This window comes from Patagioenas fasciata, chromosome 5 (genome assembly GCF_037038585.1).
Source record: "Patagioenas fasciata isolate bPatFas1 chromosome 5, bPatFas1.hap1, whole genome shotgun sequence".
Taxonomy (NCBI): domain Eukaryota; kingdom Metazoa; phylum Chordata; class Aves; order Columbiformes; family Columbidae; genus Patagioenas; species Patagioenas fasciata.
In genome coordinates, this window is record NC_092524.1 from 11,388,460 (window position 1) to 11,407,819 (window position 19,360).

The 19,360-nt window shown below is 36.7% G+C and overlaps 1 protein-coding gene across 11 annotated transcripts in view; it reads left to right on the forward strand.

The window, feature by feature from the left end:
- The window catches only part of SBF2 (SET binding factor 2), a 268,580-nt gene that overhangs the window by 114,899 nt on the left and 134,321 nt on the right, over positions 1–19,360 (forward strand). For 10 of the 11 annotated variants that reach the window (XM_065838442.2, XM_065838445.2, XM_071808910.1 and 7 more), the window contains exons 4-6: positions 9,607–9,720; positions 11,356–11,466; positions 13,869–13,974. The exons of the other annotated variant lie outside the window; for it this stretch is intronic. In XM_065838442.2, the coding sequence (XP_065694514.1) occupies positions 9,607–9,720; positions 11,356–11,466; positions 13,869–13,974 (331 nt within the window). The remainder of the gene's footprint in view (positions 1–9,606; positions 9,721–11,355; positions 11,467–13,868; positions 13,975–19,360) is intronic. 11 annotated transcript variants of the gene reach the window in all.

Genomic DNA, 19,360 nt, shown 5'->3' on the forward strand with positions numbered 1-19,360 from the left:
ATGTGTTTCCCCACATGCGATCAAAAGGAATTAGTTGACTATTTTAATTAAACAAACCAAAAATCTGTGCATGTAAAAATCTGCTTTGATGTGCTTCCACATACTGTTCTATATTATATAAAAACTATTATGACAGGGTTAAAATAGGGTATGAATTACCAACTTTCTTAATTGATTTCTGCTGTTTGTTATGCTTACATTGCTTAGGTCTCTCCAGCCTCCTCAGATTAGGTGTGTGACACTTGAAAGGGTGGAATCCATGGATCAAGTTTGCTACCTTTGGGAAAATTCAGAAAGATTTAGTAAACTATAAGCTCTGAATTTACTATTTGTACATGCATAGTTCTTGCTAAAGACTTGTCACTATAGCTCTTTAACATTCTTCAGTGTTAAGATTAATGTGTTGAGAAAAGTTACTAAATGCTATTGATTATTGCCCCATGGAATTTCAGCATTTATAGGGCAACTGCATATGCATTACCTTGGACTTCCCAGATATTCTGGGGTGTTTATAGCCCAGTAACCTACTCCAGAAATACACTTCGGCCTGTGGCTGCATAAGCTGGACGGACAGGTGGAAAACATGGGTACCGAGTCACTTCTGTTCCAGCGCTCTTTCAGTTTGTTTAGATTATAATGCAAGTAAGCATCTTCTGGAGTTTACAAAGTGAGGTGCTTAAAATCATAAACATCTGATAGATGCTGGTGATATAAATTTTGTGTAATGCTGGAAGATGCAATGCAAACCCCTTATTCTCATATATGAGTACTCTGAAGTGTCAGTAGTATTTAGGGACTCAATGAGCTGACCTGTTACAGAGGCTTGAGGTTTACGATCTTAATGTAATTTTTTGTCTTTGGTCCTTTCTTAGCTGATAGTGACCCTACCATATGTTACTACAGTTTATTATCTTGCTTTTTTAAAATTATGAAATCAAATCAAGACTTTTATGCCAATCTAATTATTCCAGTGTAAGTTTAGCTGCAGTTGTGTGACTCTGTGTGTATAAACAAGCCGTGAAGTAGATCTGTTCACCTGTGGTTTCAGTTCAGTACAGCAGATTGTAGACAGGATGCAGATTTGTCTTTTGGAGGCAGTCAGCTAAGTTTATTTTAACTTCAGTACATGTGTCAGGATTTATTGGATACATGCGCTTGTATAGTCCGAAAAGTAAATAAAATGAATTGATGATGAATGTTTTTGGCCTTTGATTGTTAATAAACCAGCTAAGAGTGTATTTGGCTGCAAATTAGACCAGCAGAGACTAAGTCATGTGACAAGAAAGGGATCCATCCCAAAGGAACAATTGGCATGAGATTACTAAAGCAAACTTCAAATAATTTTCTTAAAATAAGAAATCATGTGTGGTCTGTAAATCTACTTTACTGGGCAGTTAGCAGAAAAACAGTGGGCTTGCTGAACTTGGCACAATTTCAGTGCAAAATTTTGCATAGGGCAAACTGGTTTTGACAGTTATAATGAAGTACTAGAGTGGAAGTTTTGTAATGAGACATGTTCTTTCTCTCTCTAGGACTGGATGAATTAATAAAAGTACAATTCTAATTTGACTTTCTGTTCGCATTTGATTTCCTCTGAGTTTCAAATAATGCCTGCCAGGTTCCGCCTTCAGAATGGTAAAGCTACATCTAATGCTATGTGTTTTCTATTATAACTTTTCTATTAGTACCTCAGTTTAAATTTATTTTCCTCACCCTGTTGTGAAGATGAACCTAATTCTTCTCCGCTCAGTGTTAATCAGTTAGATGCACTGACTTGAGTAGTGTATGCCCTTGAGTGGAAATGTACAGTCGGCATGGCTGGATCATCCTCGTGTCTGAAAACGAGCAGCATCTCCACCAGAGGTAGGTCAGGGAGCTGCCTGCCGTGGGCGGGCTCAGGCACCCAGAGGACACTGGGATCCAACTGGGAAGACTTGGAGCCAACAGCAGCCAAGACTGGCTGGACAGCTGACAGTCCCAGAGAGCAGGGTAACAGTTCAGGGCTGCTTTATCTAGGAGTCCCCAATCTTGGACATTTGATAAACAGCACATTTGGGCATACATATTCAAGTATTAAAGTGGACATGTCCAAATTCTGAAGATGAGGGTGAAAGGAGGACAGTTACAGTTCATGTGGGCTGTAATTCAGCTGCATATTGATGGAGTGAATGCTGATGTGTTCTCAAGCTCTGTGAGTTCCTTAACATCAACTATGTAGGGAGAATTTTTTGGACTATATTGGCAGGTCATTTTCATCTTTAAAAATTTACTTCAGTGCTTAATGTAGACTTTGGCTAGATGGTTATTTTTAAGTTAAATGTCAATATTTAGAAGCAGAGCTGACATCTTAAAATAATGATTGTTGTGGCAAGATTAGGTTCATAAAAGTTCAAGAGGAAAGCTTAAAATTTGAGGGCTAAATCAGAGCAATGAATATGTCTGTTAAATAGAAAAAGGTAAGGTTAATATGAGTAAAGTCGGCTGCTGTCCCTTGTTTTCTTGGCTGCAACAAGTTTTTCACTAAAGTAGCACAAAATCAGTCACCTTTTTGTACTAAAAGTTGTAACATAATTTCTTAAGCTGAGTTTCTGGCTTACATGAAAATGTCTGTTAATGTGCTGATTTTCCGTATGCAACATTTTAAGCACATGTGCTATCAGCCAAATGTGACTGACAGTAGACATCTTGTACTTGCAGTAGCTTTTATGAAAATGGGTGGGTGGGAAGCAGAAAGATTTGTTTTGTAGTCCACTGCCACGTGAAGGAAAAATCGGAGTGTGAGATCAACTCTTAATAGACATCAGGTAGTCCTCAAATGTTTTTAACATAGACATAAATCTACAGGAAATGACATTAATTCATAGCTACAAAGAGCTATTTGCTTGTTATGTAGATGCTGTAGTTATTTTTCTTCTCTGTTCCACATACCTGAGGCTAAATCTGAAACTATGAATGATATTAAGTCAGTTTGTATTTTAGATTTGTATAAATGTGTGGTAAATGGTAAGACAAGAAGGTAATGGGTTCAAACTGGAACACAAGAGGTTCCACTTAAATTTGAGAAGAAACTTCTTCTCAGTGAGGGTGACAGACACTGGACCAGGCTGCCCAGGGAGGTTGTGGAGTCTCCTACTCTGGAGACATTCAAAACCCACCTGGACACCTTCCTGTGTAACCTCATCTGGGTGTTCCTGCTCTGGCAGGGGGATTGGACTGGATGGTCTGTTGAAGTCCCTTCCACTCCCTAACATTCTGTGATTCTGTGTGTGTGATCAATGAGAAAAGGACCCCAATGCAAAGGACTTTCTAACAGTTTTGCTATCAGTTTGATAAGTTGAGCTTGGGTTGTTTTCATGCTATGTTACCACTTCTGTTTTGGCACGCCAGTGCAAAAATAGCTCCAGTGAAATCTTTCTCTTACACTCCTTTGATGCTAAGCACAGAAACTTAATACGCTATTCTTGGCCTTACAAGATGTCGTTTAAAACTCACAATGTTCAACTCAATATATATTTGTGATCTAAAGCAAACAAGATGGGCAGAATGTGTCGCAGGACTACTTCATATTCACATTTGTACCTGCTTAAGTTTCGCTGGGTAGTGTGTAGAGTGAATACTGAAGCAACAGGAGATTCTGATGAAGGTTGGAAATGGTCTGGATGATAAGATGTTAAGATGTCAAGCCAAACCTGTGTGCTCTGTATCGTGTATTTTCACAGGTTCCCAGTGTTCATTACATTCCCTTTAATGTCTCTCCAGACAGACTGGCGTGGGTGCTGAACTGGGAGAGCTACGTGACCACTCATCACTTGCTGCATTACAATGTGTAAATCATTTTTCCACAGTAGCCCGTGTGTAGCATATGAAGAAAACATTTAATATACATTTTAGTTTCAAGCAAGTTTTTGCTCTCGATCTACACCAACTTACTTGAGGAAAATGTGTCATGTTTTATCATGTAATTTGTTTTTTCCTTAACTCTTGACATTTTCTTCTAATATCAACATTGTGAACTCTCATCTCATTGCAGTGTATTTGATAAAATGCTGCGAACTGTGCCCAGTTTTCTTAAACTTCTCATAGGTGTAGAGGGAGTTTTAAACAAAAAGACAGCGGTTTAAATTAAAGAAATACCTTCTTTAATAATACGTGTCAAGCCCACAAGTATTTGATTTTAACCGCATCTGTTAAAAAGCTACGAAACGTTTTTCTAGATGGTGGATCTGGGGCATCATGCCTGATCTGTCAGTAGGTAACTGCAGTTGTCAGTTACCTTCCTTACTAAAAAACACTTGAGTAATTAGTCCGAATTTGTCTAGCTTGGGCTTAATGCCATATACATCCCTTGGCTAAACTGAGGAACAAATTGTTCTCAGAAAACAAGCAAACAAATAAATAGCAGAATGATGATGATGAACAGTGCTGATCACACTTAATTTCCTTTTTTGTTTTTTTTCTTTGTCATGTGAACTTTTACTCTTTTGTGAGATTTTTTTTTCAAATCCTTGCAAATGCATTTGCTAATTCAGCTACTTTTATTGACCAAGTTAATAAGCTATAAAATTATGCTGTTAGTTGAATTAGTTGGTTATTGTACATTGCAGTCTACCCAATCGTTTCAGGTCACAAATATGATAAATGAATACTTCTCATGATACAAAAAGAAAGGCAAACAATTGAAATATATGCAGTCATGCTCTCTCTAGTTCTGTATTCTCATTTAAGTAAGAACCTATGAAACTAATTTCTATGTCATGTCAGGAATTGTATATGTATCTTTTTTAGTGTAGATGTGGCTGTGTACATTTGTTCAAACAGATGAAAAAAATTGAGTTTATTAACCTATTGACCTGCTTTAAATGTAGAGGGAACACTTTTTTTTTGGCCAGTCTCTTAACAGACCACATTACAGCTCCAGAAAACATGTTGAGCAAAATGAAATTGCATCGTATGTCCTTCAACAGAAGGCTCACAGTTTTCTGAGTTTGTTTATTATACATTATTTGTGCAGGACAATAGGGAAAGAAAAAGACAAGTAAACAAATGAAACACCCTACTGTAAAATCAGATAAGATTTTTCTGTTTGAACTTATGATGCATCCTCAGCCATGTTCTACTTACACATAAATAAATGCTCATTTAATTGTATTTTTAAATTTTAAGAATGTAATTATGTATCTAGTTTTAAAATTGGTTATCTTGATTTTTTTCCTGTACCTTTTTGATCTCATGGGGCATAAGTATTAACATCTATTACTGTGATGTCCAATCTATGTTTTTGTGGCAAACTATTTTAAGCATGGTGAAATCATGTGTGATCCCAGGTCATCATACAGTTCCTTTCATTCATACAGTCACATCAGTCTCTGTTATCTACTCCTTAGCCTACTGAAGAGTTTTTCAGAGCTTTATTAATCTGACGTTAAAAAAAATGTTAATTTCCTATCTAAAGGTACAGATATTTCTGAATTAGATTTTAAATGTGTATCACCTTTTAAACTAAATAGATCTTCAATCATCTGGAACACTGGTTTGCTCTCTAGTGGTACATTTTTCTCATCTCAGCTGTTTTCAAGGTCTGTCTGTATGTAGAAATAAAAATGGGGAGATCAAAAAAGGAATCTCTTTCAGTATTTAATTGAAATTCAGAAAATTCTTAATCTGTTATACTGTAGAATGAAGGGCTGCTAACCACCAGTCTAGAAAAGAGATGTGAGGGAAGCCCCGTAGTAGTATGCCAAATACCATTAACATGTTCTTCCAATCAAAGTGCAAAAGGAAAACTAAAATAATCAACTAGATTAAAAAAACCCTGAACAAACAAACAAGCAAAACGCAAACCAAAACAAAGCAAAACAGAAAACCAAAAAAACCACCAAAATTAAATAGAAGTATTATTTAACCAATTTAAGTTCATGTTTTGGTTTATGTATCATTCGCAAGGTTTTCTTTAACATTGAATGATTCTAAATATAGTTGTAAAGTGGATGCTATATTTATAAAATAAAAATGTATTGAGGAAAAACAAAACAAAACAACTATTTTGTCGGTTTTAATTGGGGAGTATTTTTTCCTTAGATGAGAAAGGGGATAAAGAAAGATGAAATGTGCGTGTGTGTGAGCAAAAGCGTAACTAGAAAGAATGAAGTTTGTGGTTTAACCGCTTTGTATGTAGTATTGCTACAGAATGCTTGTGCTGTTAATACTTTGCTTGAAAAGTAGGTTAAAAGTCATGTGTTTAAAATGATTATCTACTTAGTCTAGTGACTCCTAATAATGTGCCTGCGTGCCTGTCAGAACGTTTAGCTGTGGAAGAAATACAGCTAGTCACATTATATTTTTCCATAAATCTTTTATGAAGCAAGAGAGTGTTTTTATAGTGTAAATGATTTATCAATTCAATACTGTGCTGCCATTGTGCCCTTAAAGTATTAAATTAAATCTAGTTAAGAATTAATTCAAGACTTGATCTGAAGTTGAGTGGAGTTTATGAAAATGGCCTTTTATAGAAACTCCTCCCTGTCTATGCACCCCAAGTTTTCATTATCTTTGTACCATGTGTATCTAGAGAAGCTTCCATATTCCCCTGCTTTTAGAAATGTGGTATATGTTTTAATTTCATTTTTCCTGATGTTGTCAGGGTCCACAATGTGCCAGAGTCTGTTGCCTTTATGCCTAGAATTCGTAATTGCTCTTTAGAACAGTTAATAGAATAAAGTTTTGTTGATTATGTGTTTAGTGGTGTTTAACCACCAAACTATAATTTAAAAATTCTTCTTTTAGGGGCAGGGGGAGGGATCTGTAACTAATGTAAAAGCCCTCCCTGCCAACATTGTAATGGATGGAAATGAATTAACGTCTGGGACATGTGACTGTTGAGTTATTGTGCTTTTCTATTCATTTGTGAATCACAATTTTAACCTAGAAATGAGATACAAACTGGACGAGTCATGTGCACTGCGTATGTATTTGATTGCCGTTTAGGTAAGGATTAATGTACAAAGCCGAACACATGACCACATGTGTATATATATTGCTGTGCCAATTGTTTTTGGTTTGGTATGAAAATATTATACATATCTCTTAATTAAAACATCTTGCTTAATACAAACATTAATACTCTCATTTTTAACTGTTTTTACTTGAATGCTGAGTTGTTCTTTCGATAGGAGGCTGTCCTCGGGTCACAGGGGTTCCTGAGCTGCAGGTTGCTGGAGGAACAGCCTCACTGAGCTGCTCCTTTGCTCAGGAGCAACTTTTTGTCTGACTCAGTGTAGTGATGCTTATACTTGCTTTTTTTTTAATGTGTCTTGCTTAGACAAGGGATGGCATAGCAGAAGTAAATACCACCTAACTTTTATGTCGGGAGGAATCACAGTGGTGGCTTTACAGCAACTCCAGAATCTCATTTAGTTTCTGCATCAAAATATTTTGTAGTATTTTTGTGTCTCCTCTGGTATACGTATAAAAAGTTCCATACCTTTTTTTTTTGGTCTATATAGTAATGAAAATAGAGCACCAGGGACCCTTAACATACACACATACTGATATACCTTATTTTTCAGAGGGGTGTGTGTGAGAAGTGCTTTAGTGTAGGCTGAGGCAGAACTGGAGTGTGGTGGAGCAGCTTCCAGAGCCACAGGCCCGTGCCGGGGACACCAGCCCGCAGGCCGGGCCTGTCGCTGCAGGTGGAAGGGCCACGGGCCAAGGCTCTGGGCAGGTACCTTCACCTGCGGGCAGGGGAGGAACCAGCTCTGTGTTACCCTACACTGTTAGTGCAGCTTCCAACTGAGACCAGCTACTGGACATTTTCAGTGACCCATTCAGTTTGATGCTAGAACTGAGGAGAACATTTATATAGTAAAATGCAGGTCTTGGTGTGGATGCAAAACCGATTAAGTGATTCATTCCTGGCTGCTCATGTCTTCAGCTGCCACCGTTCAGCTCTGACCAAGGCGCACAGGATTGTGCAGACAGGACTGGACAGGAGAGGACTGCTATTATGTATTTTGTTTCAATATAAAGTCATTAATGTTAGTTAAAGCAACAAGCGCTTTTGAAGGAACCTGTTCAGTATCTTGCTAGAAGAACAATGGTACTGTAGGGTGGTGGTCTCCAAACTTCTTTGATCATGGACTGCTATCAATAAAATTCCCACATGAAGCTTAGTATAACTAAGCATTTTTCATAATTAAGATAATTTGACACCTTTTAAAGTACTTCTAATATAATTGTTTTAACTGCTTTTATTTGAATACATGTGTTTGCTCGAAGAAACCGTACATTCTGAACTAAGATTGTGAAATAAAGCTCGTGAACTCACAGCATTCTTGGCATTTAAGAGTTTCTTCCATTTAATAGGAAAGTGATGTTGGTTTTTGGTTTTTTTTTAAATAAGCAGAAAAGACTAGTAATGTGACAGAAATAGAAGGCAGATATTTAATGTTGTTATATGGAATGGGAAGTAATTTTTCTCGTATTCCTAATTAAGATAATGTAGTGATTTTTGCTTAAAAGAATGCTTTGTCAGAGAAACAAATAGAAAACTTAGAAACTGGGTGGGTGGTGTGGGAGTGGAGAGAATTACATGCAGAAGTTGGAAAGCATGGACTTTCTGTCATTTGAAAACTTAATAAGTTAATGAGTTTGTCGAAGCATGTGTGGAATTTTAGAAATGAAAATACTTAGTGACATCTTCAGTTCTGGTCATGAGTAAACATGGAACAGGCTCCCCAGGGAGGTGTCACGGCGCCAAACCCGTCAGTGGTCAAGAAGCGATGGGACAACGCCCTCAGACACATGGTGTGAATTTGGGGGTTGTCCCGTGCAGGGACAGGAGTTGGACTCGATGATCCCTGTGGGTCCCTTTGAACTCAGGACATTGTATGATTCTACGATTCTAATAATAAAGTGATTGTGATTGAATAGTAAGCACTGGCAAGGAGGTTATAGCAACTTGCACAATATCATGTACAACTGCAGATTTATCTGCCTGGTACCTTTTTTTTAATCAAGAAACTTAGCGGTTCACAAGTTTGAGGGATTATTTGAGAAATCTGAACTAGTTTTCTTGTGAAGAAATTCCTTTAGATTCCAATGTCACTGGGTCAGGCTGGAGATGACTTTGTAGATCATTTTAGCTGTAACATTAGTGGAAGTTCTGTAAGAATTGAATTAAATGAACATGACAACCAAACAAATATAACTTTTTCTCTATTTGGAATATGATTGATTGTAAATCAGCTAACCCTTTCATGTGAAATGATTCCATTCTATAATCCGCTTCGCAATCTAAAATGTGAAACGGTGAGCACTTAATTTGAAACATTGTCCTGTTCAACTGGTATCTCAGAGAACTTTATTTTAGGTACATTGGTGCATGACTTCCCAAGTGAGTTTTAACAAGTTGAACTGCATCTAGAAGCTTTTAGGGAGTTCAGGCAACCATTGGAGTGTGGTTCTGTTAGTTGACTTCATTACCAGTTTTGAGTAACACATTCATTTGCTTTTCTAAAATTCTGAGAAATGTTAACTTTCTGTAAGAGTTCTAGCATTTTAGTTTGAGATTTCTTTCTGCTTATTAATCAAAGTGTTTCTGTTTTCAAGGGAACAAAAGATATTGAAGGTGAAGAGGAGTCTGGTTTAATTCCACCTGCAGAAGTATTTGCCCCTAAAAGTCTGGTACTGGTGTCCAGACTGGATTATCCAGAAATTTTCAGGGTAAAACACTTGCAATTGCCATTTATAATATGTGTCAGCAGACAAATGTGTTTTTAATGAGTAACAGTGACAGTACTTTTGATTTAAAACATTTCAGGATTGATTTGGGAATTTAAAAGCAAAAGTAGGCTTAGATTGAACTAGATAAAATGTGATGTCTATGACAGTTAATAGCCCCTATAGGTTGAAGCAGTGCTTTTTTACCCTCCAAACAGTTTTAAATCTACATAGAAGATGAAATGGGGATTTTTCTGGGCTCAATGTACTGTATGATGAAGGGAATTACTAAAACAAAGCCAGACACATTAACAATATTTGGTTAAATATATAATGGAAAATTAAAAGTAAAATCCTAGTTTTCCTCCGTATGTAAGACAGAATGTCAGAGCCTCTTCCAAATCAAATGAAGATGCATGGCAGAGATTTAGGATCTTGGATTACTTTCAGCTGATGAAGTATGGCTGATATGAGATTAATGAAAAGTTTAATTTTTTATTAAGCTGATATATATTAAGAGAAACTAATATAGTTCAGTTTACAGATCGAAGGAGGAAATCATTCAACAGTTAAGTTGTCATTAGACATTATAAATGACTGTACCGAGTAAGATTAAAAGTCCACATAGCCCAGTATTTTGTCTCTGATACCGGCCTGTGGCGAATGCTGAGTAAAATGTACAAGAACAGGACAGGCTCTAGAAATAATTCCAGAAAATACTTTCCTAATTCATTATAGTTTATAGTTAAATGACATTCTGAACCAGAGGTGTCAGTTGTGTGGGCTTTTTCATATAATTTGTCCAGTTTCTTAATGCTCAGATTTTATAACAACCCATGGCAATGAGTTTCACAGCTTAACTAAGTGTTATATGAAAAGTTACTGTTGGAATTATTTCTAAGAAGAGAATTCTTAAAATATTTGCTGGACTATCAAAATTACAACAGTTGAAAGGCACAAAAGGATGCTGTGGAACAAAATTAATTGTTTCCTTTTTTCCCAGAGGTTTCTTAGAATCGTCTTACATTAAATTATTAGTAAAGATGGTAAAGCTTTATCTGTTATTTCTCAATCAAAACTGGATCCAAACAAAAAAATATGGAGATGCTGAAGTGTTAAGATACCATTCGTTTTAAACTATATTCGTATTGAAATAATAAAATAAAGAATGTAAGTTATGTAACATATATAATTGTTGATCCTTGATGCTAGTCTTAAAACCAGCCTCAAAAACTCATCGATTCATCAGTGTTCTACTCTGGAAACCAGTCAGGTTTATGCCTCTAGAATTCAGAGCACAGATTAAAAAGCTTTGGTGATGTCATGATTTTTAAAAGTAACTTGTAGTAAAGCACTTTTTGTATAATGAACAAAGCACAAATATTAAACATTTAATTTCTTTTTAAAAATTAATATAGCGACACCTGCCAGCACATACATCCCTTCTAAATAGCCAAGCTATTTTTTAAGTGAATGATTGCATCTGTAGGAAATTACTTTGTCTTCAGTTGGAAAGTACTTCACTACATTAGTAACTATTAAGACACATTTAAAAAAATAAATATACATAGATTTTTAAGTAATTTGACATTTGCCTTCCCTGTATAGCAGTGTGATGTATTTTGTCTACCTTTCTAGGCTTGCCTTGGCCTGATCTATACTGTGTATGTGGACAGCCTGAACGTGTCGCTGGAGACTCTCATTGCAAATCTGTGTTCATGCCTTGTCCCTGCTTCTGGAGGGTCTCAGGTAAATGGGGGGGGGAAAAAGGGTATTTTTCCAGTTAATTTAATTTATGAAGAAAACAAAAAATAAATTCTTCAAATATTTTTGAAGAAAAAAAGATCATAGTTCAGTTGAGTGCACTCCCTGTGGCCTGTGAGTGCTTTCCCTGTGGCCTGTCTTCTAAAGACAGCAAAAATTCCATTCCAGGATAAGGTCAAAGGGTTAATTTTGTCACTGAGTTGGCTTTTTAAAAGGCACAGTAACAAATCAAGCAGTTTGTATACATTTAATTTTTAATAATAATGTGCGTTCAGGTATATTTCTGCTTGCTACGGTTTTTTTTTGAAGGCTTTTTTTTTCTTTGCCATTTTTTAACATCCTTCACTTTAGTTCATTTACCCATGTCTTTTCCTTGATGCAGTTCAGGATTCCACCAGTCTTTTCCTTGGTAACTCTCTTAAATTTCTAATTTCATAAAATTTAAGAAAAATGCTAAAAAAGTGACTCTGATTTCTCAGAGTTAATGAGATATTCCAGATAGCCAATGCATTCAAAAATAATAAAGATGTTTTCCAGCAACTACACATCTTCCTGTTTTACCTGTGCTTTCTGTGAGGAGGAAGTCAGGTCTGTTTGTTACTGTAACTAAATTATTCCTTTACATTTGTGGTTTTCTGACAACCCGGTTGGGTCATATTGGCTTGGTTTTCACTTTATGCTGTGACACTGCTGGGAAATTGTAGCCCGTATCATGAAACATACCCGGAAACAAAGGAAGCAAATGGCAATATTTTAAAGGTGATTTCATACACATTTTCTCACACTTCCCACTCACCCTATGGATTATCAAATTTCTTGAAATCCTTCAAATCCCTGATTCTTTTGTGTTTCTCCCATAGCCCTGGCTGCTTTGGAATTTCTGCTAGTGCTAAAAGTGGCAAAATGTCCTGTCAGCTTAGTCAACATCTACTTTACTGCTCTCCAGGCAAGCCCGTCTCTGGGTTTTTGCATCCCAAGCCTTTTGATTTTGAAGAGGAGTAATTAGATTGTGTCTCCCTATCAGAAACCCTTCTTTCCAGTGGTATTTGAACCTCATGTTACAGGTTCTGGTGTTCCACTTGAACTTCTTACTCATATATATATTTATTTTTAACCCCCATCCATAAATATGGTTTTCCCCAGTGGCTGTTTCCTCTGTTAGAAGAGGGAGGAAAATTCATGCTCTTCTCACTGTTCTTTATTCGGCTTTCTCTTTTCAAATGTTCTTTCAGTTCAAACTTAAATTTGTTAGTGTCAAACTACCATTTGAATCAGAAATTCAGTTCTTCTGTTTTCTTTCTTAAGCTTCATGCTTCTAGGGTTAAATCTGAATTACACATCTTAGAATGAGAACACTCTTTAGATGTTTGTCTCCTTGAGGAGCATCCCAGGATATTCATGTGTCCACTGTTGAAATAATCAACTGCAAAGTTAGTTACCGACCTGCATCTGGGTCTGCTGCTCAAGTGCTGGGGAAGAGCATCTCCGCTACACATCAGGGACTTGCTTGGTTTTACTGTGGAGCATTTTAGTTTCAGACCTCTGCTGTGCAATAGTTAGAACTTTGCTGCTTTCATATGTTCAACACCTTTGTTGCTGTACAGGGTGGGACTTTGCCACACTTACTGCTCCTGCAGAAACACCCCCGGCCTGTGGTAGTTCATGGTTAGAGGTGACTGCCTGAAGCCACTCGCTGCTTGAATGTCACGTGGGTTTACTCAGAGGAAAGCAAAATTGTTTTGCAGTTACACTGCTTTTTGGGATGTGATGCACAAGTGCATTCCTTTCACTCCCATTTCCTGCCTCCCTCAAGGGAGGTAACTTATTGTGCTGGAAAGGTAACCGAAGTTTTAATCCTACTTTAATGTGCAGAGCAGGAACACAGGACTAGTACAAGTGTCTTCTTTGACACCCATATATCACAAGTAGGCTCATACTTAAAACATGTAAGCAGACAGTAGATATTGAAAAACTTCAGTTTACGAAATAGTATGTATTTTTCTGTTTTGAATGGGTTTTAAACTGTTCTTGTTTGTTTGTATTTGTTTTTGTTTTGTTGTTTGTGGTTTTTTGTTTATTTTCTCTGGAAGGTTTTTTAATGTATTATTAAAAATGTAATACTGAATGCTTTCAAAGCCATAACTATTCAGCTAGTTCAATGGAAATTCAAGGAAGGCATTGTCATGCTATACATTCAGTTTGAGGACATTTATATCTCCTTGTATTTCAGATCTCTATTGGTCAATTCAATTATTCTTACTGACTTTAAACTTCTATATACAGAATAAATGATTTTTGCAGGATGAATCACTTATCTGTATGACAACAGCTTATTTATTCTATATAAATTAAATTTATACTCAGTTTAAAAAAAAATCTTTCTACAGAAATTGTTTTCTTTGGGAGCTGGAGACCGACAGCTGATACAGACTCCTCTGCATGATAGCCTTCCTGTTACAGGCACCAGTGTGGCTCTTCTCTTTCAGCAACTGGGTATGTCTAGGTCTGCTTTGAAAAAAGAGTTCCTTTTTTTAACTTACAAAATGAGGTGTTTTCTGTTCTCATTGAGTTCAAGTCATGCCAAGAACGTTACACAGTAAATATTAATTTCTGTTGAATGAAAGAATGACTAATAGTGCTTTTATCCCCTAATCAGACATTCATATAACCTTTTTGTACATCCTGCCTGTGGTAAGTTATCTCCAATATTATCTAGTATCTGTAAATGTACAGTGAGCAGAAGTGAACCTGACCTCTCTTTAATTACAAAAACATTGATGTAGAGCGATTGCCCAGCCCTTGGATACTGTACAAACTCCAAACAAAACGAGGAGGTTAATAATAAAACTAGTCTAACTAAAGAGTTTGGTTGAAAAGGTACCATGTATTGATATTGGTAACTATGTGGAATTCATATTATTTTGTTGTTATCTATTATTCCCTATCTTTCAAGATGATCTAACACAGTCCTTATCAAATGCTTACTTGTTCGTTACAATTACAACATCATGTCACTATTACCTGGGTACCTCAATGCTAATCTCATGTGTCTCGTTAAATTTTAACACTCCATTAGTCGCCTTTCTGTTGGTTTGTGAAGTGACTCTGAATCACAACCTTGTAGCAGTCGTGGATAAGAGAGCAATTAATATTTATGAACCTGCAAACCTCGTTTTTAGTCTCAAGTAATCAAGTGACCTCACAATATGTGTTGTCATCCATTCTTCTCATAAATGGATGACAAGAATAGGTGCAAACTGGAAGAAGGATAGTGAAGAGAAGTCACAGGAAGCAGTGTCAGATCTGTTGAGCACAATGCCATCTACTACTGATAAGATTTGATTGTAGCCTTCCAAAAAGAATGTTATTCCAAAGGTAATGTTATTATTTTGTTGATAGAAGTTTAAATTAAAAAACACGGCTAACATGGCATAGATCTTGCTTGTTCTCACCACGGTTCCTGAGCTTTCATTTGGCTTATTATGTCAAGATTCGTTCAGATTCCTCTAGTCAGATTGAAGGCAATGTTTTAAGTATCGGTAGGCCCAACAACTTTTCCCCTTTTCTGAAGATATAAAGTATGGTGTGAGGTACTATAAGTACGGTATGATACACCATGTGGTATCGTGTGTTTGTACTATAAGTACGGTGTGTGATACCTAAGTTGTGGCAGTTCAGTTTGAGCAATTGCAGTGAAGGTTGCTCTGAAAATGCCAAAGCAAGCGAGGTTTTTAGCTGTGCTTGGATAGGTTAGCTACTGTGTCTTGTGATGCTTGGCTTTTGTACCGCAAGCTGGGATTGTAATGGTTTGCCAAGGATCAAGTCTGAGGAAGACAATGAAGGCAAATAGTCTGAGAAGTCATTGTATGCATCGGATTTATAGAGGAAAGCTGTGTAAAGACAGAATGGGAATGTAAATATGGAAGAGGAAACTGAGGACCATCTTTTCCTCTAGTAAGAGCATGTTTGCAGAGCGAGCTTTTGTAAATTCCACTCCTTGTGTATACAATTGAATTATAAAACTTCCATATGAGAATTTAAAATTGCTTTCACATACAAAGGATTTAAGTTAATATTATTAACCACATTTTATTAATGGGTAAATATACACAGATAGATGTCATGTAACTTGCTAAAGATACTATAGCAGAGTACTGAAGAATTTGGAGTGTAACCAGGACTCCTAGATTGTGCTCGCAGTGATCCTTTACCTTTATATTTTGAATTATATTATTCCTTATTAGCTCATATAAACTTTCCAATATCTATACCTGTGATTCACTTGTTGTCTACCATCTCATCTTTCTTTTCCCATTCTCCAACAGTCTTATTGCTGTAAACAGTCAGGTTTCTGTGGTTTTGCTGCTCTTGTTACCTTCTTTTCTTCCTCTGCTTTCCAGCACATGTTTGGAGCTCCAGTCTTTCTTGCTTTTTGGTGGCTTGTAAGAAGTACAAGTCAGTAAGCTCATGCTTACCAGGTGCCCTTTCCAGCTATGGTGGACAGAGGGTATGACAGTCGGCAGAAGGAGGGGGCAAAAACCAGAGACGTCGAAGGAAAGCTTGGTCGTTGCTCACAGTTCTGGTTAGTGGCACTTCAGCTGGATTGAAGAAGAGAGAGACTGAAGAAAGTGTGTGATTATAAAACTTGGCAAATCCTCACCAAGAGGTGCTTTAGGCTTATGTCCTGTTTCCCTGAAGAATTGTCTCAATACATCTTCTTTCTGTTGTGGCATAATTTTCTTTTCTACAACACTGTCAAAACTGTTAGGAAGAGCTTGTCTAATGGTCCTGTGTAGGTCCTCTGGTCCTCTTCCTGTCTCCCCCCTATTCTGGTGTGGTAAGGACAGTAACAGTTGCTTGAGAATGGGCCCAAAATTGGCTAAGGAATAGGCAAATTAGTTGGCAGGTAGATTTTCTTTTTCCTTCCTTCCTTCCTTCCTTCCTTCCTTCCTTCCTTCCTTCCTTCCTTCCTTCCTTCCTTCCTTCCTTCCTTCCTTCCTTCCTTAACCCTTTGCAAAAGAGACCTACTTTTCTCATCTCCTATTTCTGATCACTGCTTTTTATGCCTTTTTTTAAAAAATTATTTTATTTTTATTTCTTTGTTCTTTTTCTTAGTAAATGTGCCTCAATTTCCAGCTGATGTCTCTTTGAAAGTTTTTGTGTCTATATTTGGGGATATAACACAGTGGTAGAATTGCCTTGTATCTCTAAGTACACAAATTAAAACATGTTTGTGTTTTCATAGTGTACATCACCTTGCAGAACAGCATATCATTCCTTTTACATGTAGGTGATGGACTGTCATTGTCTTCTTAAGGCCAAGGTTTGCTAATGTGAAATTTCTGTTTGGATTTACTAAAATGGAGTTGTTAATACAAGTACATATGTCTGTTTGAAATGGATGTTGAACATAGAAAGAGGACATGGAAATTTCAACAGACTGTTTTAAATAAATTCTCATTTATTCTCACTTTTAATGTAGTGTTATGAAGAATTAAAGCCAGTGAGTCTGGAAGGACGTGATACAAACCTATTAGCTTCTCCCTTTGAAAGAGTTTATTTTTCTAAGGCAAGACCTAACCCTTTCCTCTGGAGATCATAGTTAAGCTTGTCAGACGTTCTTGTGCTTTTTGTAAAGATATTCACACTTGCGCTCTCGTTCCACTTGAACAGGAGTTTATCGTGTGTTTATCAAACTGGGCAGAATTATTCTTCTGTTGTCCAGCGTGTTTAATTAATGACTTCTGTTATCCTGTCACATTCTTGTGTTTAGGACACAAATATTGACTAGGCTGTTTGTCAAGTAACGACATGTTCAGTTATTTCTCATCTGGTACAAGTCACTTAATCCAATGGAAATTATTAATAGAAAACTGAAGTGTAGCTAGCAAAATATTTGTGAACAGTATAAATCACCTTTTTAAAAATAGCTCTTTCTTTGAAGAAGGTGGGCAGCAAGACAAAATCTACCACTATGAATAGATACCAAAGTAATTTCAACATTTATTTTGAGAAATGTTGTGCAATAGTAGTCTCATCACACTTTTTGTGCTTGGCAGGATAATACTGTGTCAGCGGATGACCCTCCCTGTATTACCAAGTTCGCAGCATATCTGGAAACAGACCTTATTTTTACTTAGGCGTTAAACTACAGTTGGGAAAAAAACATCCCCAAAGGTTTTAAGCTTAATAATAAGGAACAGCAGTGTTTGACAGCTTAAATCATACATTCTTTTTTTTTTATTTTAAAAAATAATATATGAGAATAATGTGACAAAAGCCAGGCCTGTAGCTGGATCACTATGCCTAAGAATGATTCCATCAACAAGGATTAGTTACTTTAAAAGTTATCTGAGGTAGCTCTTCTATTTCTCATTGTCTGTTAGTAAGATAGTAGGTATCTATAAAAGCTTCAAAACACAGAAACCTTCTTCGTACTCAAAGGAGATTTTGGTTTGGTTGTATTTCTCTTCTATTCTCTCACTTTATTAACAATGCGTTCATGTGTTTCTGCATTAGACTCTTCATTTCTCCAAACTCCAACCTCACCGCCTTCATTCTGCTGACACTGGTTATTCAGCACTGCCATATTCAGCCCTTTGTATCTGAGACATACACCTCCATCTCCCCAGTGGGCAGTATTTCCAAAGAATCGAAGACACAAAATTATGTTGGGGAACTTAGCAGCAAAACAAGAATCTAAGGTTTAGTCAGCACTTCTAATTTTTGTGTGTTTCAAGAACTGGTAGCATGAATCACACTGCTAAGCTGAGCAGAACACTTCTGAACATTTATTTTCCTGAAGAATTAATAGTTTTTCCCTACTTGCCAAAAACTTAATTGAAGACAAAAGAGTTTTCCTTCTTTTCCTTCTTGTTTAGCGTCTTATCTGGTCTGTTTTCCTATCCCCTTATTTTCAGTATTCCATTTCATTTGTCTGTGCTGGTTTTGCTTGTATCTTTAATTCACAACTCAAGTATTTTCAGTAGAACTCAGACTGACTTTCAGTGTTACAAAAAAGGTAAATTTTTAAGTGGCAAAAATGAAACTTTGAAGTAAATTCTACTTTGAATCTTCTGGATGAAGACACAAGGTAAGGATGCTGTCAAATTCAGGACTGTGTAGAGTAGAGCTCAAATAGATGGAGCAGGATGAAGATAGACGGTAATGCCAGTTTCAGCCAGGTAGCTTGGCAAACTTGGCATTCATTTGTGCAACCTGTGACGTAACTTCTGTGACAGTGTTAAACGTCATTATCCTTCAGCCTTTTCACACATCTTGAAATATTTTTCATCTAAAAATTGTGTGTATGGCATTAGGCAGCATGTGAAGCCTCTAAAACAAGACTGCAATGTAATTAACATCAGTAATTCCAGATGTCAGAAGTGATTGGTTGATTACACTTCTGAAGATGGTTGCAGTTGCACGAAATATGAATACTAGGGCAGATGTGTGTGATGATGGCAGAGTCGATAAGCAGGGAAGCATTTCCATACAAGCAGTTTCAAACTCTCCACTCCAATATTCATAGTACTGGTAAGGGTTTGTTTTATTATGGCTATTCAATTCCAAAATTCAACACTGTGACTTGTGCCTGAGAAGTTTGGAGTATTATCTGTTCTTTCTCCCTATTTGCATGTTGTTACCTTTCTTTTGCACCGGAGCAGATAGTTCTATGATACCACAGAGAACTGCTTAAAATTAATTAATGCTAAGCAAGCAAGTAGAACTGAATGATTGTCCACGTTTCCATGGTGGGACACTGACAGTGATGATTTTTATTGGTTTAAACAGTCATCGAGCCAAAACCCATTACTGTTATACGGTGATAAATCCATTCATAACAAAACGATGAGATCGTATATTAACTATTGTACCT